At 45.3% G+C, this 12,562-nt stretch overlaps 1 protein-coding gene across 4 annotated transcripts; it reads left to right on the top strand.

Annotated features, from left to right (window-relative positions):
- Window positions 1–859: 859 nt before the first annotated feature.
- Zcchc9 (zinc finger CCHC-type containing 9) lies at window positions 860–11,504 on the top strand. Of its 4 annotated transcripts, XR_015662288.1 has the most exons (7): window positions 860–946; window positions 2,171–2,580; window positions 6,420–6,570; window positions 6,726–7,830; window positions 7,955–8,179; window positions 8,612–8,680; window positions 10,136–10,871. XR_015662288.1 is itself a non-coding variant. In NM_001013156.3 (6 exon segments), coding segments are annotated over 5 exon segments (816 nt in total). In that variant the 5' UTR covers window positions 860–946; window positions 2,171–2,196; the 3' UTR covers window positions 10,255–10,979.
- Window positions 11,505–12,562: the final 1,058 nt, after the last annotated feature.

Raw genomic sequence — 12,562 nt, 5'->3', positions numbered from 1 at the left:
CCTTTTGTACAGAGTTCAAATAGGACAAAGATTGTAACACCTGCTCCAGAGTTTGACTACCATCCCAGCAGTGAGAGAAGATGGAAAGGTTTTAAGCAGGAAGGCACCAATTTGATTTGGCGGTCTGACTTACGTTTTCAAAGTTCACTTGTGGAAAATAATTTATGCACGGGGCAAAAACGTCTGCCCAGATCAGCTGCAGGAATTCGGGCCAACACAGTGAAAGCTGAGACAAGGGACAGGACAGTCAGTAGAGACAAAGAAGAACAGAAGGGCCCGAGGAAGGAGATCAATATTTAAAAAGGCAAAATGGATAGGACCTGATGGAGGACTAAACGTATGACCATGCGGTTTCTCACTGAACATAACTGGGAGTGGTTTCCGGGGGGAACTAATAGGACGGAGGACTAGAATGTTCTTGAAAACCGAACCCTGGCCACAAAGTGTGAATGTTCAATGAGCTTCAGCCAGGGTAATCCTGAAGTGCCGCTCAGAACCAATAGGCGCTCCAAAGGTCTTTCAGACTTGTAGCTCAGTGACACTCCTACTGGGCTGACCTCGGCTCTCTCCTAGAGCCAATTTCACTACATTTGAATTTTTAAAGGACAGTTCAAAAGACACTGTAAGGAAGACCTTACTCCTAAAAGTCCTTTCGTCTATCTCTCCCGCTAGGCTACACATTCTCGGAGAACTTAGGCACAGACTAAGCGCTCATCATCTTTGTTTCCCGGGAGTCCAGTGCAGAGCCCTGCAAACACTATGCGACCCACAAACTTGTACAAGTCACTTTCCGCAGCCTAAGACCCATAAACACCACACGCTTCCCTGGCTTCGCCGGAAGTGACGCGTAGGGAAAGGTGCACTTCCGGTCTCCATGGCCGCGCCTTCATCCGGGTCTGGGCTTCTCTGGCTCGTTGTCTCAGCTGCTCTGGAGGATTCAGACGGGGTAAGGAGCTACATGGCCACCACCGGTTAAGGTGTGCGGGCCGCTGTGCTACTTTGGCCGGCTGGAGCCGGACTCCTGCGGGAGCTCACGAGGATAGAGCCCGGGAGCTAGTCGGATCGCCCGGCTCCGCAGTTGGGAGCCTCGCAGGCCTACTAGGGTGCCCGCGGGACGCGCTGCCCGGGCGAATGTAGAGAAGCGATGCCGCGCGTGCGGGAGCACCGGGGCTGTCCAGCCATCCCGTGTCACCCTCCTGACACCCTGAGCCTCACATCCCCGGTGTGCGGGAGGAAGACCCGCCCTCTTGGTGACCCGGGACCAGTACACTGTAAAGTGTCTTACAGCGTCACTCACCGGCCCTGAAGGCATGCTGCAGAGTGCTGGTGCCAAGGCTTTAAGTTGCCTGGCACGCAGGATGCTGCCCTGAAAGTGGCAACTCCATAGTTGGAATCATCCTTTGATTGTGTCTGGTGTATTCATTCACTGAAGAAGAAAAAGAAACCGTTCTCCGAATTGCTAGGTTGCATGCAAAGTAAAATACTCAATTTTATGTTGGAGCCAAATAATTCATCTTAAAATACACTCCTTTAAAAATATGCTCACATCTATACTCTAAATGAAAACCTCTTTATGCATATTTATTAAGGGTACACAAACAAGGTTTCTTAATATGAAGTTTGTTTTACAGTTTGAATCACTAAAATGAGATCATTGAAACTGATTTAAAACCATTGGACTGTCATGTGACTGCAGACACTTTATAGAGTGCCTTTATACATCTACAGGGAAAAGACAGACGAGACTTTTGTATGTTTACTAATGTGCTTTGTAAGTTGCTGCATTGAAATGGCAAACTGTGCAAGCAGATTGGGAGAAAGTAGACTGGGGTTTAAAGGTAGGAAAAGAAATGATTAGGAAAACAGCATGATTTGAGATGACTGTTTACGTATTTATATAAGATTGCTATTTAAAACTCATTTGTTGGCAAAATACTTTCTAGTTTTAAGCAAGCATATGTTATTTTCTTCAACTGAAATGTAACCTCTCTGATCAATGCCAAAATTACTTTAGAGAAATGTCTACACAACATACCATGTGTTCTGTGCCCATCTAAATGAAGAGTTTTAATGGTTTAAAGTTTAAAACATGAGTATATTTGATAGTAATGACCTCTCTGTATATCTTCAATTTTTAATTAATTAATTACTATTTGCTCTTACCTTACAGATTAGTTAAGTACCTCTGATCCAGCCATGACCAGGTGGGCTAGAGTTACAACTTCAAATAGTAAGAGACCCTTGTCAGCAACATCATGGGAGGACATGAAGAAGGGCTCTGCAGAGGGAGCAAACCAAAACCCTTCAAATCATAAGCGATGTCAAGTCAGTGGGCTGTCCCTTAGAAACGACGCACCTCAGGCAAAACACAAGAAGAACAAAAAGAAAAAAGAGTATTTGAATGAAGATGTGAATGGGTTCATGGAATACCTGAAGCAGAGCTCACAGGTGCTTCACAATGGACAGCTGATAGCAGCCGACAGCAGAGAAGTAAGGGAAGAAATTGCAGTGGCCTTAAAGAAGGACAGCCGGCGGGAAGGAAGGCGGCTAAAGAGACAGGCAGCAAAGAAGAATGCAATGGTGAGCTCATGTCTGTGTGTTACTTCTTTGTGTGACTAGAAAGTATTCATCTTTTCACACAGTGCGTGTTTTAACAGAGCCCAATTGGTGCAGCCCTAGTGCAGCTTTTAAAGGTTTGTTCTTTCTTAGCACATGTGCACACACAGTGTACTTGTTTAGTTGTCATAGCATTACACACGTGATAGTATTGTTAAAACAACATTGCACACGATAGTATTCCCATACAGCAGGCAGAAAACACGGTAAAAGTCTGTCCAGGTTAAGTAACAAAAGCCACTTGGTCCGTGCTAGAGATGACAGTCAGACTGAATTCAAAACCTGGGTTTGCCCTGCCACCGTCTTATGGTAATACCTTTGCAAGTAGCTGTTGAAAACAACTACTAGATACCCCAAGTTAAAGATGATTCCAGTACTTGGAAGGAATAGATAGATGTTCTTTTGTTATAATGTATAAAATATTTGTTCACAAGGAGGCCCTGTAACCCTCTCTACATGAAAACTCAGGAATCTTTAAGAAATGTGTATCACAATGATAAATGTTAGAAGGTAAGGCAGGGAACTTCCCAGATTGGGAGAGGCTGGGCACTGTGACTTCCCCTGCAGAGCCAGCACTTAACTATGGCTTTAAGAGTATAGCAACCCTCCTGTTGGAAATGGGATATAGCTGTGGGCCACTGTACCTAGGCACAAGCCATTTGTATGTGGTGCACATATGTGCAAGCAGGCAAGTGTGTGTGCGTGCACGCGCATGTGTGTGCGAGCTGTCATTCCTCAGACACCATCCCTTGTTTTGATGGGGTCTTTTGCTGTCTCTCACTGTCCTGGAACTTTCTAGTTAGACTATACAGGCTAGCCAGTAGCCCATGTGCTTCTCCAGAGTTAGGATTCTAAGTGTGCTTTGCCATACTTGACTTTTTCACATGGTGTCTAAGGCTTGAATTCAGGGTGTCACGAATGTGTGGCATGCACTTTACTGTCTGGTCCGTCTTTCCAGCCCAGAAAGATGTTTTTGAAAGCACATTTCATTCACCTTCTCCCTTATCTTTGGGTTTTTGTTTTGTTTTATATTTTGAGAAAGGGTCTCACTTTGAGCCTTGAGTGACCTGGATCTGTCTATGTAGACCCACTAGCCTTGAACTCAAAGAGATCTGCCTACCTCTGCTTCCTGAGTGCTGGAATTAAACAGTGTGTGGGCCACCACACCCTGAACACTAACATTCTACCTGATTTACTTCTTTAAAAATTATCATTATTGTTAATACTATTGCAAATAGATTCTTCCCCCATTTTCCACTCCCTCCACTCCTCCCAGTCCCCTCTCCTCTATCCACTCCCCCATTTTCCTTCAGAAAAGACTAGGCTTCCAAGAGATAACAACCAAACACAGCAAAACAAGATACAATAAGACAAGACAAAAGCCCTCCTATTGAGACTGGACAAGGTAGCCCAATAGGGGAAAGAGTCAGACACACCCACTCCCATTCTTAGTAGTCCCACAGAAACACCAAGCTGATGGCCACAGCATAGGCACAGGACCTGGGGTAAACCATGCAGGCCCTGTGCTTGCCACTTCAGCCAGTAGGAGCCCATGTGAACCCTGTTTAATTGGTTCAGTGGTCCTGGTGTCCTCAACCCCTCTGGAACTCACAAATCCTCCCCATTTCTGAGGGAAGAGAACAGATGGAAATTTTCAATTTAGACTATTCACATAATATCTGGCTGTTGGTTGAATAAATTTTTACTTTAGGGTGTATTGGGTAATATAAATGTTTATTTTTGTTTGGGTGTATGGCTTGCATATCCAGTTTGTGTGCCTGGTTGCCCAAGAGGCCAAAAAGAGGGCATTAGTTCCCCTGGAATTGAAGTTACAGACAGTAGTGAGCTCCCACTCCCTGTTGTGGGTGCTGGGAATTGAACCTGGGTCCTCTGGAATATCACCCAGTGCTCTTAATATCCAAACTGTCTGTCCAGACCTAATTCCCCGTTTTTATTGTGTATGAGCAGTTAAAATTTTTTGAAAATGGGTATAGGTGATCATAATACCAATTAGTGTATAAACTTTTAAAAAGTCTTTTCAATGTAAGAAAATAGTGGTTTGTTTTTTTTTTTTTTAATAAAACACAAATTAGTGATAATGGTTTTCGTAGCTTCTGATAAGTCCTGTCATACTTGCTCATGGTTTAAATGCCAATCTGCTGCCTTTTGACCATTTTCCACCTAAATGTGAAGTGAATTGTTAGAGTCACTAGGGCTGTTTTGTTGGGGTGTTTTGTTTGTTTTGAGATGGGGTCTTGTAATGTAGCTCTGGCTGACCCGGTAGCCTTCTGCCCGTACTTCCCATGTACTGGAGTTGCAGGCATGTGCCACCACACCTGGCCTCCACAGTTCTCAGCAGAGCCCTGGTTTTGGAAGTCATGTAGTCTGAGGGATGCTCTGAATCCCCAGCTCCTCCTGTAGTCAGTGAAGTGTCTCAGTGTCACTGTAGCGAATAAAGGTCCACATCCTTTGCTGTGTTACTGGCATGTCCTGGAATCAACGTAAGATAGATTCCCTTTTCCGTAGTTTACTTAATTGCTCTTTTAGCATCTTAATATTTATAACTTTTATAACTTCCCTCTGATTATAGCTCTGACCCCCACGTAATACTGTTTGGAGCCAATGACAGCCAACTGTTACATAGTCTCCAAATTCCCTTCCAGCTAATCACTCCATTAGAGAACGCAAGCAGTTAGACAGTTAGATAAGCAGTTAGACAGTTAGATAAGATAGCTGTTCTTCCTGTGAACTGCCAGGCCTTCAGCCTTCTGTCCTCACCAGATAGGCTGTGACCTCACTTACACTTGTCTTCCAACTAGTCCCACACTCCACTGAACAAAACATGGGCCATCACTTCCTGGTACTCAGAAATTCCAGGAAACCCCCGCCATGTTGGGCCTGAAGCAGAACCAGGCAGTACTAAGTATGCTGGATTCTCATGGCCTTCATGTTTTGAAGCAGTTGGCCTGCATAAACCTGTTCATGTTATGTCAGAGCCCCCATTTCGAGGAGATTTTCTTTAACAGGATTTGGCCAGTGATGACTTGACCTTTTCTTTTTGATAGGTTTTTTTCTTTCAAGGTGTTTGACTGTTCTGTTTATGTGAGCAGACAGGTGTTCTAGTGGTTTCTTGACCTTCCTGTTCTTGTTAGTGACTGTGGACCTGCCCTTGCCAGGTAGGTGAGTGGAGTGCATCTCGGTGCGGTCCTTAACACTGGATCTCAGGTGCCACACTTTCTTACCCACATTTTAATGATGCATCGGTGCCTCCCAGCACTGACAAACCTTGGCTCCACTCAGCTGTTGTAACCCGCCGCTTACACTGCTTGACCTCCCCCGATAGCTCCTATCTTGTGATCTGAATCACAGTGCAAACACAGAACCCAGCTTCATTCAGCCCCGAAATTTAAAAATACAAGGACTAACTAGCTGTTGTCTGACTTCTACCGAGACCCTTCCCCAAACACACCTTTTCTTTTCTGGTGCAGGCGTCTTTAGTAAAAGATGTATGATCCATACTTGCTCAATTCACTTGAACTGTTGCCACCTACAAAGCCATTTGTAATGTTGTGTCTGATATTAATAGACCCATGGAATTAAGTCTACGAAGCACTTAAGCCCCTGTGATTGAAATGGCACTTGACTCTTTGGGAATGTGGAAAGTACTTTCTTCTACAGATAAAATACTGATGATGCTTTTTCTTTTAAACTTTAAAATACAAAATAAAAATAGTTTTGATAAAATATTAGTAAAGGCAGGAGAGTAATGTAGCCATGTGGAAACTCATGTTTTGCTTCCCCAGGTGTGTTTCCACTGTCGACAACCTGGCCATGGAATCGCTGACTGCCCAGCTGTGCTAGAGAGTCAGGACATGGGCACCGGCATTTGTTACCGCTGCGGGTCCACGGAGCACGAGATGACGAAGTGCAGAGCTAACGTAGACCCTGCGCTTGGTATGTTCTCTTTTGTCTTCCTGTTTGGTGCTGAGGGAAGGTGAGCATTAGCCAACTCAGTAAAAAGATCTTTTCTGTTTACAGTGTTGTAAAGGAGTGTGACTTATACAGCTTGTCATATATGCAATAAATTAATGAGAGCATGACTCTTACAGGCGAATTTCCTTTTGCAAAGTGTTTTGTCTGCGGAGAAATGGGACATCTGTCCAGATCCTGCCCTGATAACACCAAAGGAGTCTATGCTGACGGTAAGTGCCATTACCCTCAGGACTTGGACCGGTGCAGATGGCTCAGAATTGCCATCTGATACATTTTACTTGTTTGTTAATAAATCATGGAGAAGATGAAACCTTAGTGCCTTTACCACGTTGTGCTGGAGTATTCATGCTCTGTAGTGTGATTCATTCATAAATCAGGAAAAGCCATGGCGTGATTCTCAGACTCCTTGCTTCAGCATTATTTGTGAGAAATATTAAGCATCTGTGGGTGTCTAATTTCAGAAGAAGCAGAGGATTTCTGTCTCAAATTGGTAGGTTTGAAAAGCCATGGCATGTGTTAATGTAACCGTTAGCACACCATTCTGCTAGAGACGATGCTGGGTGCTGTTCTCTCCTGGTATGATATTTGTTCCTGAAATTTCTCCTTACTCATGACATGGGGCTTCATGAACTTTCTTGTCTTTGGCTCCACTAGTGTCTTAAGAGCCTGCGGTGAGCACTTGTGTCTGAAGACCTGCAGGAGCGGGGTTGTTGCCTTCTAAGGAGAGGCCTGCTGTGTCTCTGTATTGTGTCTTGAGGTCCTGCTCCGCAAGGGTCCAGTGGAAATGCGTGGCTCTTGGAGTCAGTCTCAGCACCCCTCACAGCTCCAGGTCTTTGCTAATTAGAACTGACCTTTCTTCAGTTTGTCACCTGTAAAATGGAGATAAGGAAATTTGGTTTTATTGATTCTAAGATTCAGTCTTCACAGTCTCTTTTCTTTCTTTCCTCTTCTTTTCTTTTCTTTTCTTTTCTTTTCTTTTCTTTTCTTTTCTTTTCTTTTCTTTTCTTTTCTTTTCTTCGGAGCTGGGAACTGAACCCAGGGCCTTGCGCTTGCTAGGCAAGCGCTCTACCACTGAGCTAAATCCCCAACCCTCAGTCTTCACAGTTTTATATCTGAAATGAGAATGTATCGTGCCATCGGCTGCCTACATGACTGGCACCTCTGTTGCCTGGTGACGTAGTGACACACTTCACAATCAGTGGCACCTTAGATCCTGCTCAGGTATGGCCTTCTTCATTTTTAAAGTGTGTGCGTTAGTCAAGGGCCTCATCTGTCTCCACCTTGGCATGAAGAAGGGCCTGGGAAGTTGGCCTGTGAGCAAGAATGGCTTTGTTTGGTTCTCCAGACAGAGTATTTTGTTGTCGTTGTTGTTGCCATTGTTGGTACAAAGCAAGAGACGCGCATCTGATGCATGGGAGACAGATTATCGTGCCGCGGGGACATTTTCTGATGAGGCACTTCACACAAGCATGACCACGAGAAGGTCCGATTATTATGTGGAACACCCTTGCTGGAGAAACCACCATCCCGGAATAGTGCTTCAATCAGACAGACACGGGTCTTTTTTCAGGTTAGCAGGATAGCCAGAGGGAAGACACTGAAACAGATTTGCCTGAGTAGGTCACTGCCCCAGCTTACCCGGCAGGCCGGGCAATGGAGCTTACTGTTGGGGGCCCCTGGAGGTGCGAGCATTTACCTGGTACGAGCTGTTTCCCGGGTGAAGGCTCTGCACCTGGACTCTCCATGGGTCCCCTTGACTTCCGTGCCTTCCGTCATGTTCCTTTTCTCCACTTCTGTCTGGAGCTCAGGTACGGGAAGGAACAGCTGGGTTCCATTAACGTTCTGAAATTCGGGAATGGCAAATGAATATTACTAAGAGGAGTGGTGGTATCCCCCCTGCTTCCAGACTACCTGTGCAGTGGTCAGCGATGTGGGATCACACAACACAGTGCCACAGACCCTCCCAGGATGCTGCAGTACTCAGTGACTGTTCTTTTACTAGGTGGCGGCTGTAAACTCTGTGGCTCCGTGGAACATTTTAAGAAAGATTGCCCTGAAAATCAGAACTCAGGTGAGCTCCTAGGCCTCCGTTCATAAGGGGTGTTTCTCTCTGAACTCACTGAGTTCCATTAGTAACAACTCATAGAGGCACTGTTGACTGCGGATAGCTGCTTCCACTTCCTGTGAGCTGTCAGCTCAGTGCCGAGTCCCTGAACATCAGGTCTGTTCTCAGGGGAAGTAGGCTGGTAAGCTGCAGGACTCTATTCTGAAAGGCATCTTACAAGCGATCCTGTTTGCTCAGAATGAAATTAATTATACCAGGACTTATTTTCTTACTTAGCAAAACCGTATTGATTCCTAAGATAAAACTCAAATACAAAATTAATTTTCAACATTCATAAGCCTGAGTGTCCTCCTGTGCATTGCTTTACATGCTCCAAAATGACTGTAAAAAGCTGTTAAACTTATTAAAAATGTGTTATCAACACAGCAGCTGCTGGTACAGCTTTTGCAGTGAAATATTAGCCTTGATCATTAAGAACTTTATAAGTGTTCACTGCTGCATGCCGCAGACCTCTGAGGAAGGAGAGACCATTATTCTCTTCGTTTGCCAGGATAGATGTAATAGATAGAGAGCCTGTGTTGGGCCCCAGAGCTGACGAACAAGCTGGGCGTGTTGTGGTGCATTTGTCTTGCAGTCCAAGCACAGTGAAGCAGGAGGGGTGGATTCCTGGGCTTGCAGGGCAGTTAGCCTCACCTGCTCGTTGAGCTCCAGGCCAGTGAGAGACCCTGTCTCAATCGAGGCAGGTGGTGCTATAGAGAGACACCTGGCTGCATTCTGGCCTCCACATGCACACACATGTGCATGTGTACTCTCACATGAGCCATGTACATACATACAGGTAAGGAAAGGCAGTAGGCACCCCAGTAGAGCTTCTTGGAGGAAAAGCACAGCTCCGGCTGAGTCCTCCCAGTTTTACTTTCTTGCCCAGATGTTTCATGTGAAAATCAGCCTTGTTTATAATCCTGTCTAGAAGGAGATCATCTTTATATGGGGTAGGCAGTGAGACTGAAATGATGAAGTGGGGTTTGAATTCTCCCTCCTGGGAGGATTGCCACTTCCCGAATGGCAAAACTGACAAGCAGATGCTCGATAATTTTGCAGGTGGAATCTGTGCATTTAAAACGGATGCCTCCTCAGTCTCGCTGTTCACGGGCTCTCGGAATCATTGATACAGTGATGAACTCAGGGAAGGAGAGAGGGAGCTCTCTCATCAATCCGTCATTGCAAAGCAGCTCCTGCATTTCCCTAATTGGGATAAGAAATTGCCTGTGATACTTGGAAATCAAGGGTTCTAATCAATTACAGAATTGCTCCCTTCCCTGCAGTGATGGGGTCGTCTCTCCTTGTGATTATTCCTGTCAAAACTAGTTCCTTTCCTAAACCGATACCACTCTAAGGGGGAAGCATTTGATTACTGTTGTTTTTATATCCTGATTGCTTTTTTCTTAAATCCCTCTACAGATCGAATCATCACAGTTGGTCGCTGGGCAAAGGGAATGAGTGCAGACCACGAAGATGTTCTGGATGTGCCCAAACCACAGAAACCTAAAACAAAAGTACCCAAAGTAGTTAATTTTTGATAAGAATTGGTACAGTTGTTAAGTACCATCTCAAGGTTACTTCCCAAAGTAGGCCTTTAGAGATTAAAGCTGGCCCGTGTGGGGGCAAACTTGTATTAGAGACACGACTCTGACTTTGATGGGGGTCAGGCTGCCTGCAGTCTGTCTATTAAGGAGTACAGAGTGATTGATTATAGTCTCTAGACGTGTGTGTGTGTGTGTGTGTGTGTGTGTGTGTGTGTGTGTGTGTGTGTGTGTGGTCTGTCTGCCTGTCTCTCTGTGCCTGTGTGTCTGTCTGTATTTGAAACAGAGTCTATGTAGCCCAGGTTGGCTTCAGACTAATAACTGTGCACCAGGTCCAGAGTACTGAGATTCAGGCAATGTGACTGAGAGCTTTTTTTATCAGATGGTACTTAGAAACAGCTAAGTGCCTCTACCTGATGGTGGCAGTCACTGCTATAAATGTAAATTATGACTCAAAATTGACCCCTAAACAAAGCACATGCATTTCAGCTTGTGAATAAATATTTTGTTATATGCTCTTAATTCAGAGTATCAATTTATTGTCATAGAAATTTATTTATATGTTGTCACAAAATCTGTAATTTTTAGTGCTGAATAAAATTATATCAGCTGTTTGTCTTTGCTGAGTTGGTCACTGTTATCTCACTCTGGAGTCCCTTTAAAAACAATATTGTTTCCAAAAATAATAAAATAACTGTCTTTGTTTTTTTTTTTTTTTCTTTGAAAGACCCCAGCTTAGCAGCAGTAACGCCATTTTGCAAGGCTGTACTTAAGATGACTGGTTCAGGGAAAGGTTAGAACACTGAGTACACAGCAGCTGCCAAGCAGGATGTGTTTGGTTGAAGGCCTGGCAACAGGACGACTTCGGTTGAGCACCTGACAATGAAAAAAAGCCCCGGGAGAGGTCCCACACCCTGGTGGGGGGCCGAGTCAGTCGTTATGTTCCAAGAAGGTAGCTAAGAAACTTGCCCCCGGGCTGAACCCTTGGGGGGCCGAGTCAGCCGTTATGTTTCTGGAAGGTAGCTAGGAAACTTGCCCCCGGGCTAAACCCTTGCCATATTAGAATCCACCAATTATATCCCTGTAACCATGCATCTGCTTCTGTATGCTTGCTTCTGCTCCCCAAAATCCTATAAAAGCCCATCCTTGGTTCCGTGGGGCGCGCCAGTCCCCCGAGTGACTGAAGCGCCTGCAGGTGCCTGTGCCTGTGTATCCCAACAATAAACCAAATCCTCTTGCTGATTGCATCCTGTGGTGTCTCGGTCTGGTCTTTGGAGTTGGAGGGTCTCCATCCTGAGGGAAAGTTCTCCCTGAGAGCTTTTCATCTTTATTTTTTCGGAGCTGGGGACCAAACTCAGGGCCTTGCGAATGCTAGGCAAGTGCTCTACCACTGAGCTAAATCCCCAACCCAAAATAACTGTCTTAATAGGGTTAAATGGGGATCTGTTTAGTTTTGATACAAAGATTTAGAAATTATTAATATTAAAATCGAAGAGCACTCCGGCGTCACAGCTCTTTCTCTCCTTGGATTTCTCACGAGAGACGTTCCAGTCAGAAAGTCGGTGTGCATTCCTCAGACGGTGCTGGCCGACAGCCTGTGTCAGTCTCCCCTGTGTTTGCGCCTGCTGTAGCTGAGTGGGTGAGATGGAGGGAGCACCACCATAACCATAATAGAGTTAGAGCACTAATCAGAGGCCCATTAGCTTCTTTGTCTGACTTGATGATACATGCATATTTAACATATATTCCCACCAGCCCTGCTGCTGCCATTGTGCTGCCTCTGACTGGCGGTTCTGAGTTTCATCTGAAATTCTACCTGATTGAATCCATTTGTAACTAGAGGAAGCAGCTGTGATTAGTTACTGATGCCTCCAAAACTAAATATTTACCAAATAAGAAAAGAAACACGGCCTCTGTTTTCACGTCTGCACAGCTCAACAGTTCTAGTCTTAATAGGAGCCGCTCTTTTATTTTCAGTGAGGGAAAAACGTGATGACGAAACATTGCTCAGCATCCCAGAGCTTACGGGAATGAGCGACACTTGAAATGCCAGCCACTCCTCTGTGAGACAGTGGTGAACGTCCCTAGAGCACCTAGAGCACCATCGCCTGCATCCTGGAGGGAGCTGCGGGAAGTGCGTGCTCTCCCAACAGTCCTCACTGCAGCAGTGCTGGTGGCCAGTTTGCCGCCCAAAACAGTAAAAATAAATGACAGACGTTGAGGGCAGCATTTGAAAAGTGCACAGATGCTGCGAGGAGTGTCCTGGAGGCAAGGATGGTAGGACGGGGGAGTGATGGGCTAGCTC

The sequence above is a fragment of the Rattus norvegicus genome, chromosome 2 (genome assembly GCF_021556685.1).
Source record: "Rattus norvegicus strain SHRSP/BbbUtx chromosome 2, alternate assembly SHRSP_T2T, whole genome shotgun sequence".
Lineage (NCBI taxonomy): Eukaryota > Metazoa > Chordata > Mammalia > Rodentia > Muridae > Rattus > Rattus norvegicus.
Note: the sequence above shows the minus strand (reverse complement) of the source record. Positions and strands in the feature narration are given on the sequence as shown.